We start from the raw sequence: 25,600 nt of genomic DNA on the forward strand, positions 1-25,600 counted from the left end.
CCCACCCTCATATCTCCTAAGCAGGGTGCTTTCATCAAAGGCAGAGTTATCTCAGAAAATATTGCGCTTTCACAGGAATTGTTCAGGGAGGTGAATTGAAAGACCAGAGGAGGTAATGTGGTGCTATGTTGCAGGATTTGTTTTCGATTTCATTTGGGATTTCTTCTTGGCTTATAAATATGGATGTAAACGGGATTGGGAGAGTATTCTACGGTTTCTAAATCGTCTAAGGGCTTCAAAGGGTGTAGTAAGGGTGAGATTCGAGGTTATTTGAATCGGGCAAGATCTCTCTTTGTAATTTTTGCTTTCATAGTGATATCCGTCGCTTTGTGCCGTAGTTTTTTTTTTCCCGCAAAGGGTTTTCCATGTTAAAATTTGGAGTGTTTGCGTTGCGCTTATTTGGTGCGATTAGATTACTTTACTTGATTCATCTCGGTGTGATTCCACGGTCCCCCAACATACTATCGACCTAAGAACTAATAGGAAGAATGCATGGTCCCCGAATTTCCTTGTGGGAGTGGCGTTTTCCCTATCCGTAGTGTGTGAAGGAGAAGAGGAAGATCCGATGGCATCATTCTCCATCTCGGGTGAGCTTCCAGTACCAGTATTAATGGCAAACACAAGTTAGTGCTCATGTATTCCTGGTTGGTGGACGTAGATCCTAGCTAGAGATGTATTTTCACAGTATGACCTAATAATGCACTCTTTGGGGCAGAATAGCATGTTCAAGAAATACGGATCAAGATCTAGTCAAGTGGCCTACGTGCGCATGAGAAAGATGGATTGTTCTTGAAATATTACAAATGGTCCGTGTTCACCATCCACATTGAGTCCAGCAGATTGAAAGTCTTTAAATATGCCATGGATAAAAAAAACATAATAATAATAATAAAGAAGGCTCAAACATCAGGTGAACCACACATGTGCGTTCAATATAGACTGTTGCTCATCTTTTTTCATTCTTCCCATACATTTGTAGCCCCAGCGACGAGTTAATCAGCTTGATTTTACTTATTGCTTGTTCACGGTGGCACCCACCTAATGAATGGCCCATCTCTGTTATATTTGCGCGATTCATGCTAATCACTTCTCTAACTTGATTGCTTCAATGAAATCGTTGAAATTCTTAAACGAAGATCCTCCTTCGGCAACATTCTTTCGGGCAGTCTGCTTGAGCTCTAAAGATCTCGCTCTTATACCCTCATCACCAAGCAATTCATCCAGCTTTCCCTTAATCTCTTCTCTTGGTATGATCCCACTGGAATAGTGTTTCAGGTGCAACCCAACCTTCCAAACATCAGAAATGTATATTTGGTTTTGGAGCTGGTCACAAAAGTAAGGCCAGCATAAGAAAGGAACTCCATTACTTATCCCCTCCATGATCGAGTTCCACCCGCAATGAGTCAAGAAGCAGGAAATCGAAGGGTGGGCCAGCACCTTTTGTTGAGGTGACCATCCAACAATTCGCCCACGACCCGCGACTCTAGCTTCAAAGCCATCTGGGTAGGCATCCAATAGTCCGTCGGTGAGGTCTGGCCGCACTACCCATAGGAATGAACGATTGGAAAGTTCGAGTCCAAGTGCCAGTTCGTGGAATTGACGTCGGTTGAAGATAGTAAAGCTGCCAAAGGCAATGTAGACTACTGAGCGGGAAGGCTGTTCGTCAAGCCAGCTTAGGCAAGTGGGGTGTTGAGGCCAGAAGTTCCCTTCGAGCCGCCCAAGCCGTCTTCCTGCTAGAAGAGGGCCGATGAGCCTAATGTTTGGAACCAACTCACAGGCGGATGGCTCAATCTCGTAGAATGAGTTGCAAAGAAGCCAGTCGGCCAATTTGGCAGCTTGGGTGCATTCGTGTAAGTATCGGAAGAGGGACCGTTGCGCGTCACGGTCACCGACGAAGAGCCACACTAGCTGAGTGGTGTTGAACTCTGGCATGGTTGGGGAGAGCTTGATCATTTGCTGTGTTGTTGGAAATCCTGCGAAATATTCAATCACGGTTAGGATCTATTACATATATAGAGATTTTATTTTCAAGGATATTTGTTCAAGTGGGGCCCTCCATCATGGCTACCATGTCAGGCATAGTTCCCATAGTTGGATGTCAAGCATGCAAGGAATCTGGACCATTCATCACGTGGTATAAAATATAAGCATAGCATATTAGAGAAATCAGGGCAGTAAACTCATCAACAGCAGCACACATAGATTTAAGTGAGCCACGTATGTAAACTGAATTTAGTTATTGAAACCAAACAAACAAACAAACAAACAAACAAACGCTGAATTTGGATAATTGGACTTTTAGTTGTTAACACGTAAAATATTAAAAACAATCAAAGTAATCAGAAAATTAGCCGTCCACATTACATGTAATATTTTGATGGGCATAGTAGTCAATTAGCCACTTGATTTTTAAATAAAAAACCATTTACACATTCTCTAGGAGTGATGTCAGGTTATTTTTTTGAAAAAGATAATTCATATATAAACAGTGCTCAACAGCCAGCATATACATTCTGGCCAGTCCTAGCAAGAAATAAAGCTACGGCCCACCTATCATACCCCGAACAAATAACACCCCCAAACACTAAATGAGGCCCTGGCCTCAATGATGCTCCCCCCTGATATAGGAACAATTTCTTATTCTTTTTTATTTTTATTTATATTTTTTTAATTCAAAAGGAATTGTAACCTCCACCATAGCTAAAACCCACCAACAAACAAAAAATTAACAAAACACTATCCTTGAGATCTCGTTAGTCAAATTGAGTTGACTCAGTTGAGCTGAGTTGATGATTTAAGTTTAGAATTATATTTCCACCTACTTGGGCTTTAATATATTGCTACTCATCAGACGGTTTTGGACCACTGAGGGCTGATGCATATGTATCATTTATGAACAAATCCGGTCTACACCGTGCGGCCCATAATTTAAACTTTGTTATTAATTGCATGAATAGAAAACCAGCAAGATAATTTTTATTTTCAGCACTCGAGCAAACTTGAAAATCTTAAAGAAAGTGAATTTCGAAATGACTTGCCTAGTTTCTATACTATGGTCTTACCGTCCGTGTCGATGATTCTGTCCTCGATCAGCTTCGGAATGTGAAACAGTAAGGCACAAAAGCTCACTGGCAAACCGCAGCTGCTCGGATCCCCATCTTCACAGCAACTTCCACTGCCCATCCTATGGTCCCGTCTGCAATGATGCATGAGATCTTATCATGATCAGACTCATTGATCTTACGAATCAGCGCTTCTAAACCATGGGGCATGACACGTGAAATACTCTCACATTGCTTGCCCCATCCCATCCGGAATTGAAACCAGACGGATCTGCTCCTGCACTCGTACCTTCTTCGGCAGCACGGCTACTACCCGGGCGTGATTGAACTCAGTATTCACGAACGTGATCCTGAACCCATGATCCATCAAGCAATGAGAGAGCTCCATGAAGGGTATGACATGACCTTGCGCCGGGCATGGCACGACTAGAGCGTGCGGGTTTTCCATGACCAACACCCTTTGCAATTAGTTAGAACCACTCATGCTCCTCATCCTACTTGTATGAGGGGATTTGGTTTCGGTGGCTGATATCCAGTGTGAAGAGTTTGTACCTACAAGTCATAGCCGCCAGAGACCAGATAACTCGCCATGTATGACCGGATCCAATGCTTTCTATCTCCTCTCACTTTCATCAACGCATTGTCAAGTCCTTGCCGTTCAAGTTACTGCGTGACAATCACTCTTCCAATTAATCGAGGCTCTGACATATTGCTAAAGTTTCAACGGTTGCTATGGACGCGGATTGCGTCCTACCCCGCCCGTCTCTAGCCCGGAACGGGCAGTTCTGTGGGAGGGCCCACTGTGATGTATCGGTTTATCCATGCCGTCCATCCCTCCTCTCAGATCATTTTATGTTTTGTGAAAAAAAAATAAAGCAGATTCAACGCTAAAGTGGACCACACTAAATAATAAGCTTAGTTGCATTAAATACAAGAGTCATATGTGGTGTGGTCCACTTGAGCCTTGGATCTGCTTTATTTCTGTGCACTTACCATAAAATGATCCGAGAAGAGGGATGTACGGCGTGGATAAACCGATACATTACAGTGGGCCTGCCTGCCTAGCTGCCCGTTCGTGGAAAGAGAAGGGTGGGGCAGGACGCAATCCGCGTCCGGTTTCTATGGATTGTAGTAATCTTGAAAATGAAATCACACGGGGTGCATTAAAAAAAAAAAAAAAAAAAAAAAACAAAAAAGGAAAAGACACTTTGCAGCCTATGTGCTTTGGGTGGGTGGACCCCAACCACTACGTTTGCTCTCCAGCGGAAATACGTAATTATTGCTTACTTCACATGTTTGTAATTAGCAGGGAATTACGTTTGAAAATGGGTCCATACAAACCCTGTTATTACTGATTTAAATATGTGGGCCCCAACATGACATATGTGAGTTATCCACACCATCCATCCTTTTAAAAAATACATTTTGAAGGCATGAGCCCAAAAATTAGGAAAATCAAAAGCTCAAGTGGACCACACCTTAGGAAACAATGATCATTAAGATGTCAATGGTTCAAAGTTGTTTTCTCCCCTGGGCCCACATTGATGTTTATTTGTCATCCAACCTGTTCTTAAGGTCACAAAGTTATGGATAAAGTGGAAACAAAAATATCAGCTTGATTCAAAACTTATAAGGTCCTCGAGAAGCTTTCAATGGTAGGAGTTTAATTCCCGTTGTTTCTTGTGGTGTGGTCCACTTAATCTTTGGATTTGCCTCATTTTTCAGATCATGCCCTAAAATGAGGTAGCTAAAGAGATGGACACCGTGGATAAGACATAAACATCATGGTGGGCTCCAATACAAGGGTAAATAATTATTACCCATTTACCTTAAGGGCCCATTTGATTTTCCTAATTACATAGGTAATTCAAAGTAAATGGGTAATAATTATTTACGTGTATATTTCAGGTTGGATTTTCAAGGTGACGATTGACCGCCACCTTTCATTTATAGCACTCCTCACGTGGCTTGAGGAGAAAAATATTAAATTATGGGGCCACCATAATGTGTGTCTTATCCACACCATCCATCTCTTTAGCCAACTCATTTTATGGTATGCGCCAAAAAATGAGGCAGATCCAAAGATCAAGTAGACTATAATACAGGAAAAAATGGAAATTGAACTCCTACCATTGAAAGCTTCTTGAGGACTCGCCTTGGGCATACCTCCATGTGTCCTTCGAACTCCAAAGCGAAAGCCTTCTAATTTTAACTTTTCATTTTCAGATTTTAATTTTTCAACTTGGGATGTTTTGAAATCTAAGTTTCACTTAGTTTTTTCAAAGTAATCTGAAAAGTGTGATTTTTCTAAGACTAGATTATCAAAATTCTCTTTTAGTTTTAAAAACTTTTCTTTCTGAAGTTTTAACTTTACAACAATTTTGCAACTTTCTCTGTATAGGGCATCATAAGCATCTTGAAGGTCTTCTTCATTTTCATTGTCACTATTCAGATTTTCTTCACTGGTTAAATTATCATTATCTGAGAAAGTGAACTTGGCTAGAGTCATTAGGGTTTTAACATCATTAGCCGACTCGGTTTCAGAATCTTCTGACTCAGAAGAGACTTCAGAGCAAGAAAAATCATCCCATACAGCCAACATACCGTTCTTTTTAGACTTGTCCTTCTTAGGACATTTGTTTGCTAGATGCCCATATTCATGGCAGCTGTAGCACTGGCTATCTTTTAAAGATTTCCAATTTTTAGATTTAGGTTTTTTCTTTTCAATAGGTTTTTGCAAATCAACCCTCTTTTTACTTTTGAAAATCTTGTAAAACTTTTTAGCTAAAAGTGTCATATCATCTTCAGAAGTTTCTAAATCAAAATCATTACTATTTACATGAGAAATCATTTTAGAAGACTTGAGGGCGATTGACTTTCCTTTGGGTGCCTTAAAATTTAACTCATAGGTTTGAAAAGACCTAACTAACTCTTCTACCCTCATATTATCTGTATCACAAAGTTCCTGTATCGCAGTCACTTTTGAATTGAACCGTTCAGGTAATGAGCGCAGTATCTTTGCACAGCTTTACTTTTTTGGATTCTATCACCAAGACCTCACATAGAGTTAACAATGTCATTCAATCTTGTATAGAAGTCCATGAAAGTTTCACTTTCTTCCATACGTATTTCCTCAAATTTGGTTGTGAGGATTTGGACTTTAGATTTCTTAACAATTACTGTACCCTCGTGTGTCATTTCTAAAATATCTCAGGCATACTTTGCAGTATCACAAGATATAATTCTCTTGAATTCATCCGGTGATAGTATGCAAGTAATTGCATTTAGAGTCTTTGCATTGGCACTACTCTTACTTTTCTGAAGGTTGGTCCAAGTAAAATAAGGTGAAACTTTTACAGTTACAGATCCATCAGTTCCAGTCACTTCAATGGTAAGGGGTCCAATTGGTCACTATGGATTGCCACACGCTCTCATCCGTGGATTTTAACAAAATTCTTATTTTGGCTTTCTAATAGGCATAATTAGAACTATCAAATGGTGGAGGCCTAGTGATTGAGAGGCTATCAAAATTTGGCATCTTAAAAAGCTCAGATCAATTAGCTCAGGAATTTAATTCAAATAACAAAGATAAAAATGAGTTATTAGGCTCTGATACCACTTGAAAAGGCCGAGTTAAGTATCCTAGAGGGGGGGTGAATAGGACTATGCCAAATTAAAAATTTTACTACGGAATTAGAAATAAATAAATAAAGATAACACTTATCAATCCTACAAAGTAAAAATAAATAGCAACCTCAAATGTACAAGTATTGAGAGGTTGATACAGATATTGTTCTAAGGACAACCTTACACCAAAAACTAATGGCTTATGGTAGGACAACCTGATTTCTAGAACGGTCTGTGTATCAAAATTCCAAACCAATACAAAGGATAATAAAAATAGCAAAGAAAATAAAGTAAGCTATTACAGCATTCCCACGATTACATAAAACAGATTACAACATTCTCCACAAATGCTTAAAGAGAAATTACAACATTCACACAAAGCCACAATCAACCAGCCACCACTACACCAGATATTATAGTGGTTTGCTTGTGTGTACACCAACTGTTAAAAAAGCAGCCACACAACTACTCCAGTCCCAATATCCTCTCTCTCAGGATATTGGCTTTCACTATGAAATAGGTTTTTCAAGGTTCACCTAAAACCTTCACAATTGTGTCTTTTAAGTGGGCTTACACAATTCAAAAACTCCACACTCTGAGATTTTCTGGATCACCTCAGACAAACCAAAAAAAGATTTTTCCTGGCACAACCTCAAAAACCAAAAAGAGATTTACAAAAATGTAAATATACTTATCTAGATATTCTCTTTTGATGAAGCCCGGTAGAACTATTTCGAAGTAGACGTTCAATGTAAATGTTCAATGTCCAAACTCACTTAGGAAAGGGTTCTAAATGAATTTTAGATTAAATCACCTTGGGCTTGCTTGATTTGATTTTGATCTCAAGAAAGGAAAAAACTTAAATCCATTCTTTAAATAAGATTAGAATAGAGGACACAAAATCAAATACAAAAAGCAATAAAATAATCTTAAATACTGACCAATATAGCTTAAGAATATTACAAACTTATCTCTCAGAGTAGTGTCTTGATTTTGCTTGAATAACTTATGATACTCTGAAAATCGTGCTCTATTTATAAGTGTAAAAACTGTTCACTTGACTGGCCTAGAGGTCAGCTCGACTTGTTGAAGGACCAACAAGAATTCAAAATTTCATGCGCGATAAGATAAGATAGATCCACAACTGGTTGAGAAAAAAAATATGGCACAAATAGGAGAAAAAAAAGGAATTTGCAATTCCTTTTAGTCTCCACTCAAGGAACCACACATCCTTGCTTTGCCCCAGACCTTTGGTTCCATTTGGAATATGGCACAAATTGCCATTATGCTCTACTTAAATGCACCCCCTATGGTTTCGAATTGGGTTTGCTAGGAAGTGCAAAAACTCCATTGCACATTGAGTGGAACAGAGAGTCTGTTATATCAATATGGATGGCTAGCGATGATGTACGACAACTAACCACTTGCTCTAAAAGATCGAACTGATAAAGTATGTCGAATCAATCCCTTTATCTCATAGCCCAGGTTAGGCCCTCGGCCGAACCCCCATTGTGGGCCCCACTTCACATGGGTCTCGCCTCACATGAGCCACCCACCTCACACAGGCTGCGCACCTCGAGTGTGCCCCTCTTCACACTGCCCGTTCCACTCGAGTCCAGTGTGAAAATGCCACTGCATCAATCATCCCCGATAAGGAGTCTCAAACATGAGACCTCCTGCTCTGATACCACTTCTGATGCAGAACAATTAATCACTTGCTCTAAAAGTTCGAACTAATAGAGTTTGGCAAATCAATCCCTTTATCTCATAGCCTAGATTAGGCCCTCGTCCAAACTCCCCTCGTGGACCCCACTTCAGATGGGTTCTGCCTCACACGAGCCACATGCCTCACACAAGCCGCCCACCCCGAGTGTGCCCCCGCATTAAGCGAGCTCAATTTGGCAGGAGGTGCTGAGCTGAGTCGAAAGGTCAGTTTAGCCAATGGCCAATTCACTTGATGTAAATATAGTAATTTAAAAACTTAGCCTTTCCGTTTTTATTAAAGAATACCTAATTCAAAACTCAACTACAGTTCTTGATATTTCATTGGGTTTGGATATCCTAAACCTAAACCTATACTTATAACCTATGACCTACAGCCTTAACCTAAACTTATAATCTTAACCTAAACTTATTCTCAAATCTCAAAACTTAAACTTTAACCTTAACCTTAACCTAAAACCTAAACCTATACTTGTATTAACATAGTTTAAATTTATAAGTTTGTAGCTCGCACATATTCAGTAATGACACCAGGTGGGAGAGTACGTCGTTCGCGCACTGGATCTACCCCTTCTACTCATGATACGATGGATCCAGCATCGCCGTCATATGTTGTCCTTTCGATTGTCCTATCGATTATTAAGTTGATATATTCTTTCCATGCATTTATATTAACTCAATTGTCCTTTCGATTGCGCAGCGAGATTCCGTCACTAGCCAGGAGTCCGGACCAGTAGATCTCTACAGATGGACTCACTATCGACAGGCGACGGGATCTTGGGTACATCTTAGAGCCGGCGAGATTTGGGTAAAAATTCCTACATTGTAAAATTTAATTGCATTAAATTATAATAATGTCATTTTTTAAAGAAAATTCATATGTTTTCATTACAGGCGGTGATGGACACCTTACGCAGTTGGCCCACTCCCGATGGTACTCAGCGGAGTGAGACAGATCCGGAGTGAGGTGCTTGGCACCCGTTCTGGATATGTGCGTGGGCTTGGCAATGGTACCAAGCTCATGGCACCTGCTAGAGCTGTCTCCACCCGATCCATCGTTGTTGGCGAGAGCGCCACCCGTCGTGCTAATATTGTAGAGAAAGAGGTTCAGCAACTACGGGTCGTCATCCATGACATCAGAGAGCAGCTGGAAATGCATATGGAGGAGCAGGCGAGAGAGAGGGAGGTGTAAGAGAGGAGGATGGAGGAGATGCGGGTGGAGCATGAGCGATGGATGACAGAGATGTTTCAGGCTCTCGCTGCACACTTACCCACCGATGCTCCACCACCTTCGCCTTCATTTTCGTAATTTTTTGTATTTTATTTATAATGTTAAACTTATATGCATTTATGTGTGAATGAATGTCATGTTGATGGATGTAGTTTATATTTGGATGGATTTACGTACTTTGGGTTTAAAAGGATGTGAATGTGAATATGATGAAATATTCATATAACAGGTGTATATTAGGAATATTGTAATAGGAGTATATCAGGAAATTTGTGGTGAATGGATGAAAAAAAAAGCCACTTTTACCGACTACAATTTTCGTAGGTAAAAGTATCATTTCACCCACGTTTTTACCTACGAAAATATTCGTAGGGAAAAGTTGTAAATTTTGTAAATATTTTTACCAACGAAAATATGCGTAGGTAAAAGTTTTGTAAAAATTTTTACTGGCCAAAATATTTCTAGAGAAAAGTTCTGTAAATACTTTTACCTATGAAAAATGTCGTAGGCAAAAGTTTTGTAAATATTTTTAGCTTCGAAAAAATTTGTAGGTAAAAGTTTTGTCGTAATTTTTACGTACGAAATATATTCGTAGGTAAAACTTTTTTAAAGATTTTTATCTACGAAAATATTTGTGGGTAAAAGTTTTGTCATAATTTTTACATGTGAAAGGAGTCATAGGGAAAATTTTTATAAATATTTTTAGCTACAAAACTATTCGTAGGTAAAAGTTTTGTCATAATTCTTACCTACGAAAATAATTGTAGGTAAAAGTTTTGTAATTCTTTTTAGCTACGAAAATAATCGTAGGGCAAAAGACTTGTCAATCGTTGGTAAAAGCTTTTACCTACGAAAAAATTTGTCGGCAAAGGTCTTATCTTTGGCTACGAATTTTTTTTTTTCATTGGTAAAAGTTTTTTCCCTTAATCTTTTAGCAATGAAATTGCCGACGAAAATTGTCATCGGTAAAAGTGTTTGCCTACGAAAAAAAATTCTTTTACCTACGAGAATTTTTGTAGGTAAAAGTCTTTTCTTGTAGTGTCTTCACATGATTTTAGATGTTGTGGCCTACCTGAGTTCCATATACGGCTGATTTTTGGGTTGACCTCCTGATCCGAGGGGACCCATTAAATTCATGGTGTTGATGGTCGAAACGCATCACAGTGGGGCCCACAACTGTGGCCATGAGGGCCCTGCAAGGCCGTCCGTCTGCCAGGCACAAGCGCTGCCTGCGCGTTCTGCAGCAGCAGCGTCAACGCTGCCTTCTGCTCTTTTTTTTTTTTTTTTTTTTTTGATTTGGGGTTTTCTTGGGGTTTTGCATAGGTGGGGCCTGCATCAGGGAAATCAGACCCCGCCGTTGGTTTCCTTGTCCCCATACACACCTATCAAGCCCAATATTGGGTATATTTCGGTGTGCAAAAGTATCGAGGTGTATTTCAACGGCAAAGATTATTATTCTCAATGTTGTGGGCCGCTAGGAACTCAGATTCAAATTATTTTTTTGGGTCAACACCTAAAATGATCCGAGAAAGAGGATGGACGGCTTGGATTAAGCACATGCATCAAGGTAGGGCTTGGATGAGCAGCCCACCCCAATCTTTAAAAAGCTAGAGATTTTTTTTGTGATTGTTGTCAGTACACGCCCATGTCAGTACACACCTCCATGTTAGCCACACTCGTCCAGCGTCCAGGGACACTGGACGGTCATGGATAAATACTGCATCATGGTGGGTCCCACATACACGTGACCCACCTATTCAATCAACATAATATTTGTGCTTTTCCATCATCCAGGTCCATTAGATGGCCTGGATAAAACAGGTGGACAACATCACTAAAAGACACCCATCATGGTGGGTCCACGATCAGTGTGGATCTAGTGGGCCACACCCATCATAAAAGAGAGAGAAAGAGAAAGAGAAGGAGACCCCGCCATTATGTGTCCCTCATATGATTGCAACACATACATCAAATTAGGTCCCTCACACAAGTGGGTCCCCTAATTAAGAAATCAACGGTAGAAATTCAAAGATCACCCACCTCTAGGCCTCCTCCTTGCTCCCTTAGCCTTCTATGCTCCCTGCCTTCACTTTTGATGGTATTGATGGAATTTTGATGGTGTGGATGAGAGATGAGAGGGTGGGCCACACTTGATGTTTTTGGAAAAACTTGGGAATGCTTGGACGTGTGAAGCTTTGGGTTGCTTAGGAGATTTGAGAAATGAGAGAGAGAGAGAGAAAGGTGATGGGAAGGATAAAAGGTGATGGAGTGATGTGTGATGGGTGATGGGTGGAGTGATGGGTTGTAAGAAAGGGATGGGTGGAGAGAGAGGGAGAGTTGACTTTAGGAATGGGAAGGGATGGGTTGATGTACTTGGGGTATGGAGTGACTTGACTTATAGTTGACATTGATTGATTGGACATGTTGTACAGATTTCCTCAAAATTCGCAACGTGCGGCGTTTTCTTCGAATTGAACGCAGGCCCACATCTTCTGACCTGGGTATCGGTTTAGTGCCCAAGTCACGGCGTTGAAACCGCGGCGACGGCGCGGTCGCTAAGATACAAGTTTCAGTTCGAGCTGACTTCGGTAAGCGGGACTCGGCTTAGGATCGCGGGTAAACGTCGGATACGGGTTGAGGATTGTTGGAATTCGACCAGAAGGACCAGGGAAGCTAACGAAATGGCACGGACTAGGACACAAGTCTTACAGCTCTCCCCTTCAAATAAAAATTTCATCCTTGAAATTTACACAATCATTGCAAGAAAATATAACTTATAATAGAAGAGGAAGTAAGACATTGTCATATAAAATCGAAGACAGCATATAAGATACAACATACAATCAATCATTAAAGAGATGGGGATAGCGCTCTTGAATCTCGGCCTCGCTCTCCTAAGACGCCTCATCAATGGAATGGTGACCCCACTGAACCTTCACCAAGGGAATGACCTTAGTCCAGAGGACCTGCTCCTTCCAATCATGGATACGAACTGGTTGTTCAATGTAAGAAGCGTCCTAACGACTGCCAATCGATAACAAGAACTACGTCTGACCCACACTTCCTCAACATATAGACATGGAAGACGTTGTGGACGTCAGACAACTGAGATGGTAAGGCAAGCTGATAGGCCACAGCGCCAATGCACTCAGTGATCTCGAAAGGTCCTATGAATCTCGGCACAAGCTTGCCCTTCGCTCCAAATCGAACTACACCCTTTATGGGCGAGACCTTGAGATATACGTGGTCCCCTACATCAAACTCCAAGGGACGACGCCAGCGATCAGCAAAACTCTTCTGCTGGCTCTGAGCTGTGCACATCATCTGCCTGATGATATCGATAACCTCTGACGTCTTCTGTACAAGCTCGGGACCTAGGAGACGCCGCTCTCCGACCTTGGTCCAACAACTCGGAGATCTGCACGGTTTGCCATATAATGCCTCAAAAGGAGCCATGTAAATGGTCGCCTAATAGCTGTTGTTGTATGCGAACTCAGCCAATCGTAGATACTCATCACAGCTACCCCCGAAGTCAATCCCGTAGGCCCGAAGCATGTCCTCAATTATCTGATTGACCCTCTCAGTCTGGTCATCGGTCTGCGGATGATACGCGATGCTAAGCTGCAAATCAGTGCCCATCGCTCTCTGAAAGCTCCTCCAAAACTGAGACGTGAACCTCGGGTCTCGGTCAGAAACGATCGTGACTGGAACGTCATGTAGTCTCACAATCTCCTTGATGAATAACCTCGCAAGCCGGTCCAAAGGCCAAGTCGCACGAATCGAAAGAAAATGTGCCGACTTCGTCAGACGGTCCATGACAACCCAAATGGCGTTATAACCGCGCTGAGTCCTCGGCAAACCCATAATAAAATCTGTAGATACGTGCTCCCACTTCCATGTTGGGACGCTCAATGGTTGCAATAGACCAGGGGGTCTTTGATGATCGGCCTTGACACGCTGGCATGTGTCACAATCGGCTACAAAATTGGCAATCTGGCGCTTCATCCCTGCCCAAAAATACTGTCTCCTCATATCATGATACATCTTCGTTGAGCCAGGATGGATAGAAAACCACGATCGATGTGCCTCGGTCATAAGATCTCTGCGTAACTCAGGAATATCCGGGACATACAATCGGCCTTTGAAGCGAAGTCCAACATCAGAACTAATCTGCCAATCTGTCTGACTCTCAGATGCTACCTCTACTCGATAATCCTGTAACGACTTATCTGTTTACTGAGCATCGATCACCCTTGCGACAAGAGAAGGTTGAATCGACAAGCTCGATAAGTGTACGATAGAAGACTGCAGACTAAAATCGAAGTCGTACTCTGCTATATCCTCGAGCATCCTCCACTCCTGAATCATCACATGTGCCACCAGGCCTCGTGGCTGACGGCTGATGGCATTCGCCACCACATTCGCCTTATCTGGGTGGTACTGGAGGTCAAAATTATATAGTCCTTCAGGAGCTCCATCCAGCGTCTCTGCCTCATGTTCAGCTCAGACTGAGAGAATAGAGACTTCAAGCTCTTGTGGTCGGAGAAAAGCTCGAACCTAACCCTATAGAGATAGTGTCTCCACACCTTCAGTGCGAAGACAACTGTTGCCAGCTCCAAATCATGCGTGAGGTAGTTCAGCTCATGGACCTTGAGCTAGCAAGCTGCATCAGGACAACACGTAAACCAATACGTGAGGCATTGGTAAATACAACAAATCCATCACTCCCAGAGGGAAGAGTGAGGACAGGAGCGGACGTCAAGAAATCTAGGTCAAGCTGGCTGCAACAGAAATCAGAGGGCGACGATGGATATATCCAGAGGGCTTTTCCTCGTGGACTCGAATCCTACTGCAGCTTCCTATCAAGTCAATCAACATGGTGAGGATTTGGGGCCAAAGCACAGCAACAAAAAGGTGATAAATTATGGATACAAGTGTGCTAGATCGGAGTGTAATTCCCCCTTTAATCTCAGGGAACATATATTTCTTAGGAAGGAATCTGATCTCCCCTCAGATGACGATCCAGGAGCTGAGTTAGATGATGGCATGACTGAGAATCTGGGAACCCCAAATGGCTTGCAGGGTGTTTCTCAGTTATCAGAAGGATTTTGCTCGCCATTGAGAAGGGATTGGCTGTTAGATCAGCACTTGGAGGTTAATTTATCTCCATTCTTCTCAGACCAACATAAGGAAAATGAAAAAGCAATTTTCAAATCCAAGAAGGACCTTTGTTCAGATCTCATCTCCAAACAAAAGGAGGGTGATCAACCGCAGGATGAAGCAGAAACTCAAATAAGTCAGGCAATCCAGAAAAGAACTCTACAAGGAAAGCTGTCTTCCAATCGGAACAAGGTTCTTATAAGAAGACGCGAGTTCTCTACAGTAAAGGAGACTGGGAATCCAGACTCAGACACCTCAAACGTCGGGCAGTGAACACGGGATGTGTCACAGATGGATAAAATTCTAGTGTGGAATGCCAGGGGAGTTGGAAACTGCAGAACTATCAGAACGCTGAAACGTCTGATGAGAGCTCATCACCCCGGGATCGTGGTGATCCTGGAACCTATGATCAGCGATGCTAGCCGCATCAGAATTGGTCTTTCCTTGGGTTTCCACCTCTCCTTCTCGAAAGTAGAGGAGGGGGGAAAGATTTGGTTCTTCTACAAGAACCCTATTTCCTGTTCAATTATTAAAGCAACTAACTAGCTTCTATCTGTAAATATGTATGTCTAAACCTTGTAGATCTCCATTAACCTAACATGTATCTACGCCAGTTGTTCCAGACTTATCAGGAGGCTTCTCTAGGAGGACCTGGCAGACTTGTCCACCTTGCTACAAGGACCTTGGGGTGTCTGCGGTGATTTTAATACTATCACTGAAGCATCGGAAAGACACAGCAGAGGAATTTTTGATCGACATAGTGCCAGGGATTTCAACGAGGCAATAGACAACGCCAACCTAATGGATGCAGGCTTCACGGGACCTCGATTCACATGGTGTAACAATCAGTCTGGCTCTGTTAGAATCTGAGCCAGGCTTGATAGAACACTCATCAACTTAGCCTGGGCCTCCTCCTTCCCGACTTTCCAAGTTGAGCATTTTCCGAGGACTAATTCGGACCACAGCCCTCTTCTTCTTTCCTTTCCCCCTCCTCCACCGAACGGACCAAAACCGTTTAAATTTCAGAGGATATAGATTAAGAATAAATCCTTTATGTAGGTAGTAAGGCAAGCTTGGAACAGCGTTGATTCGTATCATCCAGTCTTCAACGTGCTAACCAAACTGAAAAATGTGAAAGCGCAGCTGAAAATCTGGAACAAGGAGTAGTTTGGTGATATCTTTGAGAAACTTAAGATGGCAGAATCTGAGGTAGCAGAGACCGACAAGCAGCTCCATCATTCGGACTTAAGCCAAGCTGACTACACTTCCCTATATAACAGATTTCAAGTAGATTCGAATCAGCTCAATCAGTAGGAAATCAAATAGGAAATCTTCTGGTAACAGAAATCCAGGTCAAGCTGGCTGCAAGAGGGGGACCGTAACACAAAGTTCTTTCATGCAACTGCCATTGAGCGGCATAGGCGAGCCAGAATTTCCAACATTCACCTTAAGTCTGGTGCGGTTGTGACAGATAACGATGATATAAAAAGGGAAGCCATCACCTATTTGAGGGGCTTTTTAAGGGCAGAACCAATCCGATAAATTCACAATTACTGGATTTGGTGCCAAAGCTTGTGACTCAGGATATGAACCATTTCCTTATTTCTCTGCCTTCAATGTAAGATATTAAAGAGGCCATCCAAGCCATCCCATTTGACAGTGCGCCAGGCCCCCGATGGATTCTCCGGAGTTTTTTACTCTACTTGTTGGGATATCATTGGCACGGACATTCACAAGGCCATAACATATTTCTTCCAGGGTGGTAAGATTCCTCGTGCGGTTAATTCCTCTCTTATTTGTTTGATTCCCAAGAGGGAGGCGCCCAGAAAATGGTCTGATTTTAGACCCATAAGTTTATGTAACTGCCTCTACAAAATCTTCTCAAAGATTATTACAGTTTGCCTCAGTTGTTTCCTCCCCACCCTCATATCTCCTAAGCAGGGTGCTTTCATCAAAGGCAGAGTTATCTCAGAAAATATTGCGCTTTCACAGGAATTGTTCAGGGAGGTGAATTGAAAGACCAGAGGAGGTAATGTGGTGCTATGTTGCAGGATTTGTTTTCGATTTCATTTGGGATTTCTTCTTGGCTTATAAATATGGATGTAAACGGGATTGGGAGAGTATTCTACGGTTTCTAAATCGTCTAAGGGCTTCAAAGGGTGTAGTAAGGGTGAGATTCGAGGTTATTTGAATCGGGCAAGATCTCTCTTTGTAATTTTTGCTTTCATAGTGATATCCGTCGCTTTGTGCCGTAGTTTTTTTTTTCCCGCAAAGGGTTTTCCATGTTAAAATTTGGAGTGTTTGCGTTGCGCTTATTTGGTGCGATTAGATTACTTTACTTGATTCATCTCGGTGTGATTCCACGGTCCCCCAACATACTATCGACCTAAGAACTAATAGGAAGAATGCATGGTCCCCGAATTTCCTTGTGGGAGTGGCGTTTTCCCTATCCGTAGTGTGTGAAGGAGAAGAGGAAGATCCGATGGCATCATTCTCCATCTCGGGTGAGCTTCCAGTACCAGTATTAATGGCAAACACAAGTTAGTGCTCATGTATTCCTGGTTGGTGGACGTAGATCCTAGCTAGAGATGTATTTTCACAGTATGACCTAATAATGCACTCTTTGGGGCAGAATAGCATGTTCAAGAAATACGGATCAAGATCTAGTCAAGTGGCCTACGTGCGCATGAGAAAGATGGATTGTTCTTGAAATATTACAAATGGTCCGTGTTCACCATCCACATTGAGTCCAGCAGATTGAAAGTCTTTAAATATGCCATGGATAAAAAAAACATAATAATAATAATAAAGAAGGCTCAAACATCAGGTGAACCACACATGTGCGTTCAATATAGACTGTTGCTCATCTTTTTTCATTCTTCCCATACATTTGTAGCCCCAGCGACGAGTTAATCAGCTTGATTTTACTTATTGCTTGTTCACGGTGGCACCCACCTAATGAATGGCCCATCTCTGTTATATTTGCGCGATTCATGCTAATCACTTCTCTAACTTGATTGCTTCAATGAAATCGTTGAAATTCTTAAACGAAGATCCTCCTTCGGCAACATTCTTTCGGGCAGTCTGCTTGAGCTCTAAAGATCTCGCTCTTATACCCTCATCACCAAGCAATTCATCCAGCTTTCCCTTAATCTCTTCTCTTGGTATGATCCCACTGGAATAGTGTTTCAGGTGCAACCCAACCTTCCAAACATCAGAAATGTATATTTGGTTTTGGAGCTGGTCACAAAAGTAAGGCCAGCATAAGAAAGGAACTCCATTACTTATCCCCTCCATGATCGAGTTCCACCCGCAATGAGTCAAGAAGCAGGAAATCGAAGGGTGGGCCAGCACCTTTTGTTGAGGTGACCATCCAACAATTCGCCCACGACCCGCGACTCTAGCTTCAAAGCCATCTGGGTAGGCATCCAATAGTCCGTCGGTGAGGTCTGGCCGCACTACCCATAGGAATGAACGATTGGAAAGTTCGAGTCCAAGTGCCAGTTCGTGGAATTGACGTCGGTTGAAGATAGTAAAGCTGCCAAAGGCAATGTAGACTACTGAGCGGGAAGGCTGTTCGTCAAGCCAGCTTAGGCAAGTGGGGTGTTGAGGCCAGAAGTTCCCTTCGAGCCGCCCAAGCCGTCTTCCTGCTAGAAGAGGGCCGATGAGCCTAATGTTTGGAACCAACTCACAGGCGGATGGCTCAATCTCGTAGAATGAGTTGCAAAGAAGCCAGTCGGCCAATTTGGCAGCTTGGGTGCATTCGTGTAAGTATCGGAAGAGGGACCGTTGCGCGTCACGGTCACCGACGAAGAGCCACACTAGCTGAGTGGTGTTGAACTCTGGCATGGTTGGGGAGAGCTTGATCATTTGCTGTGTTGTTGGAAATCCTGCGAAATATTCAATCACGGTTAGGATCTATTACATATATAGAGATTTTATTTTCAAGGATATTTGTTCAAGTGGGGCCCTCCATCATGGCTACCATGTCAGGCATAGTTCCCATAGTTGGATGTCAAGCATGCAAGGAATCTGGACCATTCATCACGTGGTATAAAATATAAGCATAGCATATTAGAGAAATCAGGGCAGTAAACTCATCAACAGCAGCACACATAGATTTAAGTGAGCCACGTATGTAAACTGAATTTAGTTATTGAAACCAAACAAACAAACAAACAAACAAACAAACGCTGAATTTGGATAATTGGACTTTTAGTTGTTAACACGTAAAATATTAAAAACAATCAAAGTAATCAGAAAATTAGCCGTCCACATTACATGTAATATTTTGATGGGCATAGTAGTCAATTAGCCACTTGATTTTTAAATAAAAAACCATTTACACATTCTCTAGGAGTGATGTCAGGTTATTTTTTTGAAAAAGATAATTCATATATAAACAGTGCTCAACAGCCAGCATATACATTCTGGCCAGTCCTAGCAAGAAATAAAGCTACGGCCCACCTATCATACCCCGAACAAATAACACCCCCAAACACTAAATGAGGCCCTGGCCTCAATGATGCTCCCCCCTGATATAGGAACAATTTCTTATTCTTTTTTATTTTTATTTATATTTTTTTAATTCAAAAGGAATTGTAACCTCCACCATAGCTAAAACCCACCAACAAACAAAAAATTAACAAAACACTATCCTTGAGATCTCGTTAGTCAAATTGAGTTGACTCAGTTGAGCTGAGTTGATGATTTAAGTTTAGAATTATATTTCCACCTACTTGGGCTTTAATATATTGCTACTCATCAGACGGTTTTGGACCACTGAGGGCTGATGCATATGTATCATTTATGAACAAATCCGGTCTACACCGTGCGGCCCATAATTTAAACTTTGTTATTAATTGCATGAATAGAAAACCAGCAAGATAATTTTTATTTTCAGCACTCGAGCAAACTTGAAAATCTTAAAGAAAGTGAATTTCGAAATGACTTGCCTAGTTTCTATACTATGGTCTTACCGTCCGTGTCGATGATTCTGTCCTCGATCAGCTTCGGAATGTGAAACAGTAAGGCACAAAAGCTCACTGGCAAACCGCAGCTGCTCGGATCCCCATCTTCACAGCAACTTCCACTGCCCATCCTATGGTCCCGTCTGCAATGATGCATGAGATCTTATCATGATCAGACTCATTGATCTTACGAATCAGCGCTTCTAAACCATGGGGCATGACACGTGAAATACTCTCACATTGCTTGCCCCATCCCATCCGGAATTGAAACCAGACGGATCTGCTCCTGCACTCGTACCTTCTTCGGCAGCACGGCTACTACCCGGGCGTGATTGAACTCAGTATTCACGAACGTGATCCTGAACCCATGATCCATCAAGCAATGAGAGAGCTCCATGAAGGGTATGACATGACCTTGCGCCGGGCATGGCACGACTAGAGCGTGCGGGTTTTCCATGACCAACACCCTTTGCAATTAGTTAGAACCACTCATGCTCCTCATCCTACTTGTATGAGGGGATTTGGTTTCGGTGGCTGATATCCAGTGTGAAGAGTTTGTACCTACAAGTCATAGCCGCCAGAGACCAGATAACTCGCCATGTATGACCGGATCCAATGCTTTCTATCTCCTCTCACTTTCATCAACGCATTGTCAAGTCCTTGCCGTTCAAGTTACTGCGTGACAATCACTCTTCCAATTAATCGAGGCTCTGACATATTGCTAAAGTTTCAACGGTTGCTATGGACGCGGATTGCGTCCTACCCCGCCCGTCTCTAGCCCGGAACGGGCAGTTCTGTGGGAGGGCCCACTGTGATGTATCGGTTTATCCATGCCGTCCATCCCTCCTCTTAGATCATTTTATGTTTTGTGAAAAAAAATAAAGCAGATTCAACGCTAAGGTGGGCCACACTAAATAATAAGCTTAGTTGCATTAAATACAAGAGTCATATATGGTGTGGTCCACTTGAGCGTTGGATCTGCTTTATTTTTGTGCACTTACCATAAAATGATCCGAGAAGAGGGATGTATGGCGTGGATAAACCGATACATTACAGTGGGCCTGCCTGCCTAGCTGCCCGTTCGTGGAAAGAGAAGGGTGGGGCAGGACGCAATCCGCGTCCCGTTTCTATGGATTGCAGTAATCTTGAAAATGAAATCACACGGGGTGCGTTAAAAAAAAAAAAAGAAAAAAAAAAAAAAGAAAAAAAAGAAAGAAAGGAAATGACACTTTGCAGCCTATGTGCTTTGGGTGGGTGGACCTCAACCACTATGTTTGCTCTCCCGCGGAAATACGTAATTATTGCTTACTCCACGCGTTTGAAATTAGCAGGGAATTACGTTTTGAAAATGGGTCCATACAAACCCTGTTATTATAGATTTAAATATCTGGGCCCCAACATGACATATGCGAGTTATCCACACCATCTATCCTTTTAAAAAATACATTTTGAAGGCATGAGCCCAAAAATTAAGAAAATCAAAAGCTCAAGTGAACCACACCTTAAGAAACAATGATCATTAAGATGTCAATGGTTCAAAGTTGTTTTCTCCCCTGGGCCCACATTGATGTTTATTTGTCATCCAACCTGTTCATAAGGTCACAAAGTCATGGATTAAGTGGAAACAAAAATATCAGCTTGATTTAAAACTTATAAGGTCCTCAAGAAGCTTTCAATGGTAGGAGTTTAATTCCCGTTGTTTCTTGTGGTGTGGTCCACTTGATCTTTGGATTTGCCTCATTTTTCATATCATGCCCTAAAATCAGTTGGCTAAAGAGATGGACATTGTGGATAAGACACAAACATCATGGTGGGCTCCAATACAAGGGTAAATAATTATTACCCATTTACCTTAAGGGCCTGTTTCATTTTCTTAATTACATAGGTAATTCAAAGTAAATGGGTAATAATTATTTACCTATATATTTCTGGTTAGATTTCCATGGTGACGATTGGCCGCCACCTTTCATTTATAGCACTCCTCACATAGCCTGAGGAGAAAAATATTAAATTATGGGGCCCACCATAATGTGTGTCTTATCCACACCATCCATCCCTTTAGCTAACTCATTTTATGGTACGCGCCAAAAAATGAGGTAGATTCGAAGATCAAGTAGACCACAATACATGAAACAATGGAAATTGAACTCTTACCATTGAAAGCTTCTTGAGGACTCGCCTTGGGCATACCTCCATGTGTCCTTCGAACTCCAAAGCGAAAGCCTTCTAATTTTAACTTTTCATTTTCAGATTTTAATTTTTCAACTTGGGATGTTTTGAAATCTAAGTTTCACTTAGTTTTTTCAAAGTAATCTGAAAAGTGTGATTTTTCTAAGACTAGATTATCAAAATTCTCTTTTAGTTTTAAAAACTTTTCTTTCTGAAGTTTTAACTTTACAACAATTTTGCAACTTTCTCTGTATAGGGCATCATAAGCATCTTGAAGGTCTTCTTCATTTTCATTGTCACTATTCAGATTTTCTTCACTGGTTAAATTATCATTATCTGAGAAAGTGAACTTGGCTAGAGTCATTAGGGTTTTAACATCATTAGCCGACTCGGTTTCAGAATCTTCTGACTCAGAAGAGACTTCAGAGCAAGAAAAATCATCCCATACAGCCAACATACCGTTCTTTTTAGACTTGTCCTTCTTAGGACATTTGTTTGCTAGATGCCCATATTCATGGCAGCTGTAGCACTGGCTATCTTTTAAAGATTTCCAATTTTTAGATTTAGGTTTTTTCTTTTCAATAGGTTTTTGCAAATCAACCCTCTTTTTACTTTTGAAAATCTTGTAAAACTTTTTAGCTAAAAGTGTCATATCATCTTCAGAAGTTTCTAAATCAAAATCATTACTATTTACATGAGAAATCATTTTAGAAGACTTGAGGGCGATTGACTTTCCTTTGGGTGCCTTAAAATTTAACTCATAGGTTTGAAAAGACCTAACTAACTCTTCTACCCTCATATTATCTGTATCACAAAGTTCCTGTATCGCAGTCACTTTTGAATTGAACCGTTCAGGTAATGAGCGCAGTATCTTTGCACAGCTTTACTTTTTTGGATTCTATCACCAAGACCTCACATAGAGTTAACAATGTCATTCAATCTTGTATAGAAGTCCATGAAAGTTTCACTTTCTTCCATACGTATTTCCTCAAATTTGGTTGTGAGGATTTGGACTTTAGATTTCTTAACAATTACTGTACCCTCGTGTGTCATTTCTAAAATATCTCAGGCATACTTTGCAGTATCACAAGATATAATTCTCTTGAATTCATCCGGTGATAGTATGCAAGTAATTGCATTTAGAGTCTTTGCATTGGCACTACTCTTACTTTTCTGAAGGTTGGTCCAAGTAAAATAAGGTGAAACTTTTACAGTTACAGATCCATCAGTTCCAGTCACTTCAATGGTAAGGGGTCCAATTGGTCACTATGGATTGCCACACGCTCTCATCCGTGGATTTTAACAAAATTCTTATTTTGGCTTTCTAATAGGCATAATTAGAACTATCAAATGGTGGAGGCCTAGTGATTGAGAGGCTATCAAAATTTGGCATCTTAAAAAGCTCAGATCAATTAGCTCAGGAATTTAATTCAAATAACAAAGATAAAAATGAGTTATTAGGCTCTGATACCACTTGAAAAGGCCGAGTTAAGTATCCTAGAGGGGGGGTGAATAGGACTATGCCAAATTAAAAATTTTACTACGGAATTAGAAATAAATAAATAAAGATAACACTTATCAATCCTACAAAGTAAAAATAAATAGCAACCTCAAATGCACAAGTATTGAGAAGTTGATACAGATATTGTTCTAAGGACAACCTTACACCAAAAACCATTGGCTTATGGTAGGACAACCTGATTTCTAGAACGGTCTGTGTATCAAAATCTCAAACCAATACAGAGGAGAATAAAAATAGCAAAGAAAATAAATTAATCTATTACAACATTCCTACACTGGCATAAAACAGATTACAACATTCTCCATAAAGGCTTAAAAAGAATTTACAACATTCACACAAAGCTACATTCAACCATCCACCACAACACTAGATATTATAGTGGTTCGCTTGTGTGTACACCAACTGTTTAGAAAAACAGCCGCACAACTACTCTGCTCCCAATATCCTCTCCCTCGGGATATTGGCTTTCACTATGAAATATATTTTTCAAGGTTCACCTAAAACCTTTACAATTGTGTCTTTAAGTGGGCTTACACAATTCAAAAACCCTACATTCTAAGAATTTTTGGATCACCTCAAACAAACCAAAAAAGAGACTTTTCCTGGCACAACCTCAAAAACCAAAAAGAGATTTATAAAAATGTAAATATACTTATCTAGATATTCTCTTTTGATGAAGCCCGGTAGAACTATTTCGAAGTAGACGTTCAATGTAAATGTTCAATGTCCAAACTCACTTAGGAAAGGGTTCTAAATGATTTTTTAGATTAAATCACTTTGGGCTAGCTTGATTTGATTTTGATCTCAAGAAAGAGAAAAAACTTAAATCCCTTCTTCAAATAAGATTGGAATAAAGAACTCAAAATCAAATACAGAAAGCTAATTAAAAGAAAATATTAAACGAGCACAATATAGCTTAAGAATATCACGAACTTATCTCTCAGAGTGGTGTCATGATTTGCTTTAATGACTTATCAAACTTTAAAAATCGTGCTCTATTTATAGGTGTAAAAATTGTTCACTTGACTGGCCCAGAGGTTAGCTCGACTGGTTGAAGGACCAACAAGAATTCAAAATTTCATGCGCGATAGGATAAGATAGATCCACAACTGGTCGAGTGAAACCCTGAAAGGTTGCTGGACTTTGAGTCGAGCACTGTTCACTCGATTGGTTGAGCAGTCTGTAGGACTGGTCGAGGGTCCAATAGAAAATCTGAAAATCCATAACAAACTTTAACTGGTCGAGAAAATTCTTAGACTGGTCGAGCTAGTATTTGGACTAGTCGAATATAAGCTAGGACTAGTTGAGAAAAAGTTTATAAAATTATACATGACCCAAAATAAGAATGTAATCAATATGACCTAACCTATGGTCAATCTAGGGTGATTCATACCTTATAGGTGAAAAGTGAACATTGAAACATTGTTCACTTCGGTTGATAGTTTATCTTAAAGTACTTGAAGCTTGTCATTGTATATTTGAAGATGAGCTTGAAGTAGTGACCTTGTAACTTTGAGTTCCAACTTAAGAAGATCACTTGAGCTTGAATTCTTTAAGTAAAGTACATTGTCTTGATATAGTTGAAACTTGAAAACTTGATCTACCACTTGATATAGTACTTGAATCTCTTATTCTTGTGCTTGAAGTTTTTGATGTAGAGACTCTTGTTCTTGTACTTGAATGTAGATAAGGATGATGTAAAGTTGAGCTACATAAGATACATATTACAAGAAGTTTTGGCACTACAAAATTTGACAAATCTAGGAGCTAGATAAGATGGCATTCATAATGGACCCACTTGGGCATGAAACTGTCACACCTCAAACTCGAAAACGGGGCTCACAAAATTTCCGATCGCTGAATCCGGCGTCGACAACCTCCATAGTACCCCATTCTCGGCTCTCGGCTCTCGGCACCCATTTGCCAGATTCCGATCCTGGGATCCTACAAGGAATATTTTTAGTATGATTTTTTTAAGGGAGCATAACCACAAGCATAAGCAAGTCACAAAAACATCATCACCACATATCCACTAATAAAATCATTCGAGTACAATGTTGAAAGGGAAATACATATATGAAACAAAAACTCCAAAGCTCTTGCACACGCTCCTGTCTCAATGTTGTTGCGACCTAAC

General features: G+C 40.9%; 2 protein-coding genes across 2 annotated transcripts; both read right to left on the reverse strand.

Moving 5' to 3' along the window:
- Positions 1-840: 840 nt before the first annotated feature.
- LOC131233501 (UDP-glycosyltransferase 83A1-like) lies at positions 841-3,308 on the reverse strand. The gene is made up of 2 exons (XM_058230223.1): positions 3,063-3,308; positions 841-1,973 (listed from the first exon to the last, which is right to left on the reverse strand). The coding sequence occupies exons 1-2, from the start codon at positions 3,208-3,210 to the stop codon at positions 1,084-1,086; spliced, it is 1,038 nt and encodes a 345-aa protein (XP_058086206.1). The 5' UTR covers positions 3,211-3,308; the 3' UTR covers positions 841-1,083.
- Positions 3,309-17,559: 14,251 nt separating this feature from the next.
- Positions 17,560-20,027, reverse strand: LOC131233505 (UDP-glycosyltransferase 83A1-like). The gene is made up of 2 exons (XM_058230231.1): positions 19,782-20,027; positions 17,560-18,692 (listed from the first exon to the last, which is right to left on the reverse strand). The coding sequence occupies exons 1-2, from the start codon at positions 19,927-19,929 to the stop codon at positions 17,803-17,805; spliced, it is 1,038 nt and encodes a 345-aa protein (XP_058086214.1). The 5' UTR covers positions 19,930-20,027; the 3' UTR covers positions 17,560-17,802.
- Positions 20,028-25,600: the final 5,573 nt, after the last annotated feature.

This window comes from Magnolia sinica, chromosome 18 (genome assembly GCF_029962835.1).
Source record: "Magnolia sinica isolate HGM2019 chromosome 18, MsV1, whole genome shotgun sequence".
In the NCBI taxonomy this organism is placed as follows: Eukaryota; Viridiplantae; Streptophyta; class Magnoliopsida; order Magnoliales; family Magnoliaceae; genus Magnolia; species Magnolia sinica.

Bases quoted from the DNA above. Each gene is read 5' to 3' on its own strand.
- LOC131233501 (XM_058230223.1), bottom strand. From the start codon at position 3,210: ATGCATCATTGCAGACGGGACCATAGGATGGGCAGTGGAAGTTGCTGT. The intron at 1,974-3,062 runs GTAAGACCATAG...AATATTTCGCAG, and splicing joins CAGAATCATCGACACGGACG to GATTTCCAACAACACAGCAA.
- LOC131233505 (XM_058230231.1), bottom strand. From the start codon at position 19,929: ATGCATCATTGCAGACGGGACCATAGGATGGGCAGTGGAAGTTGCTGT. The intron at 18,693-19,781 runs GTAAGACCATAG...AATATTTCGCAG, and splicing joins CAGAATCATCGACACGGACG to GATTTCCAACAACACAGCAA.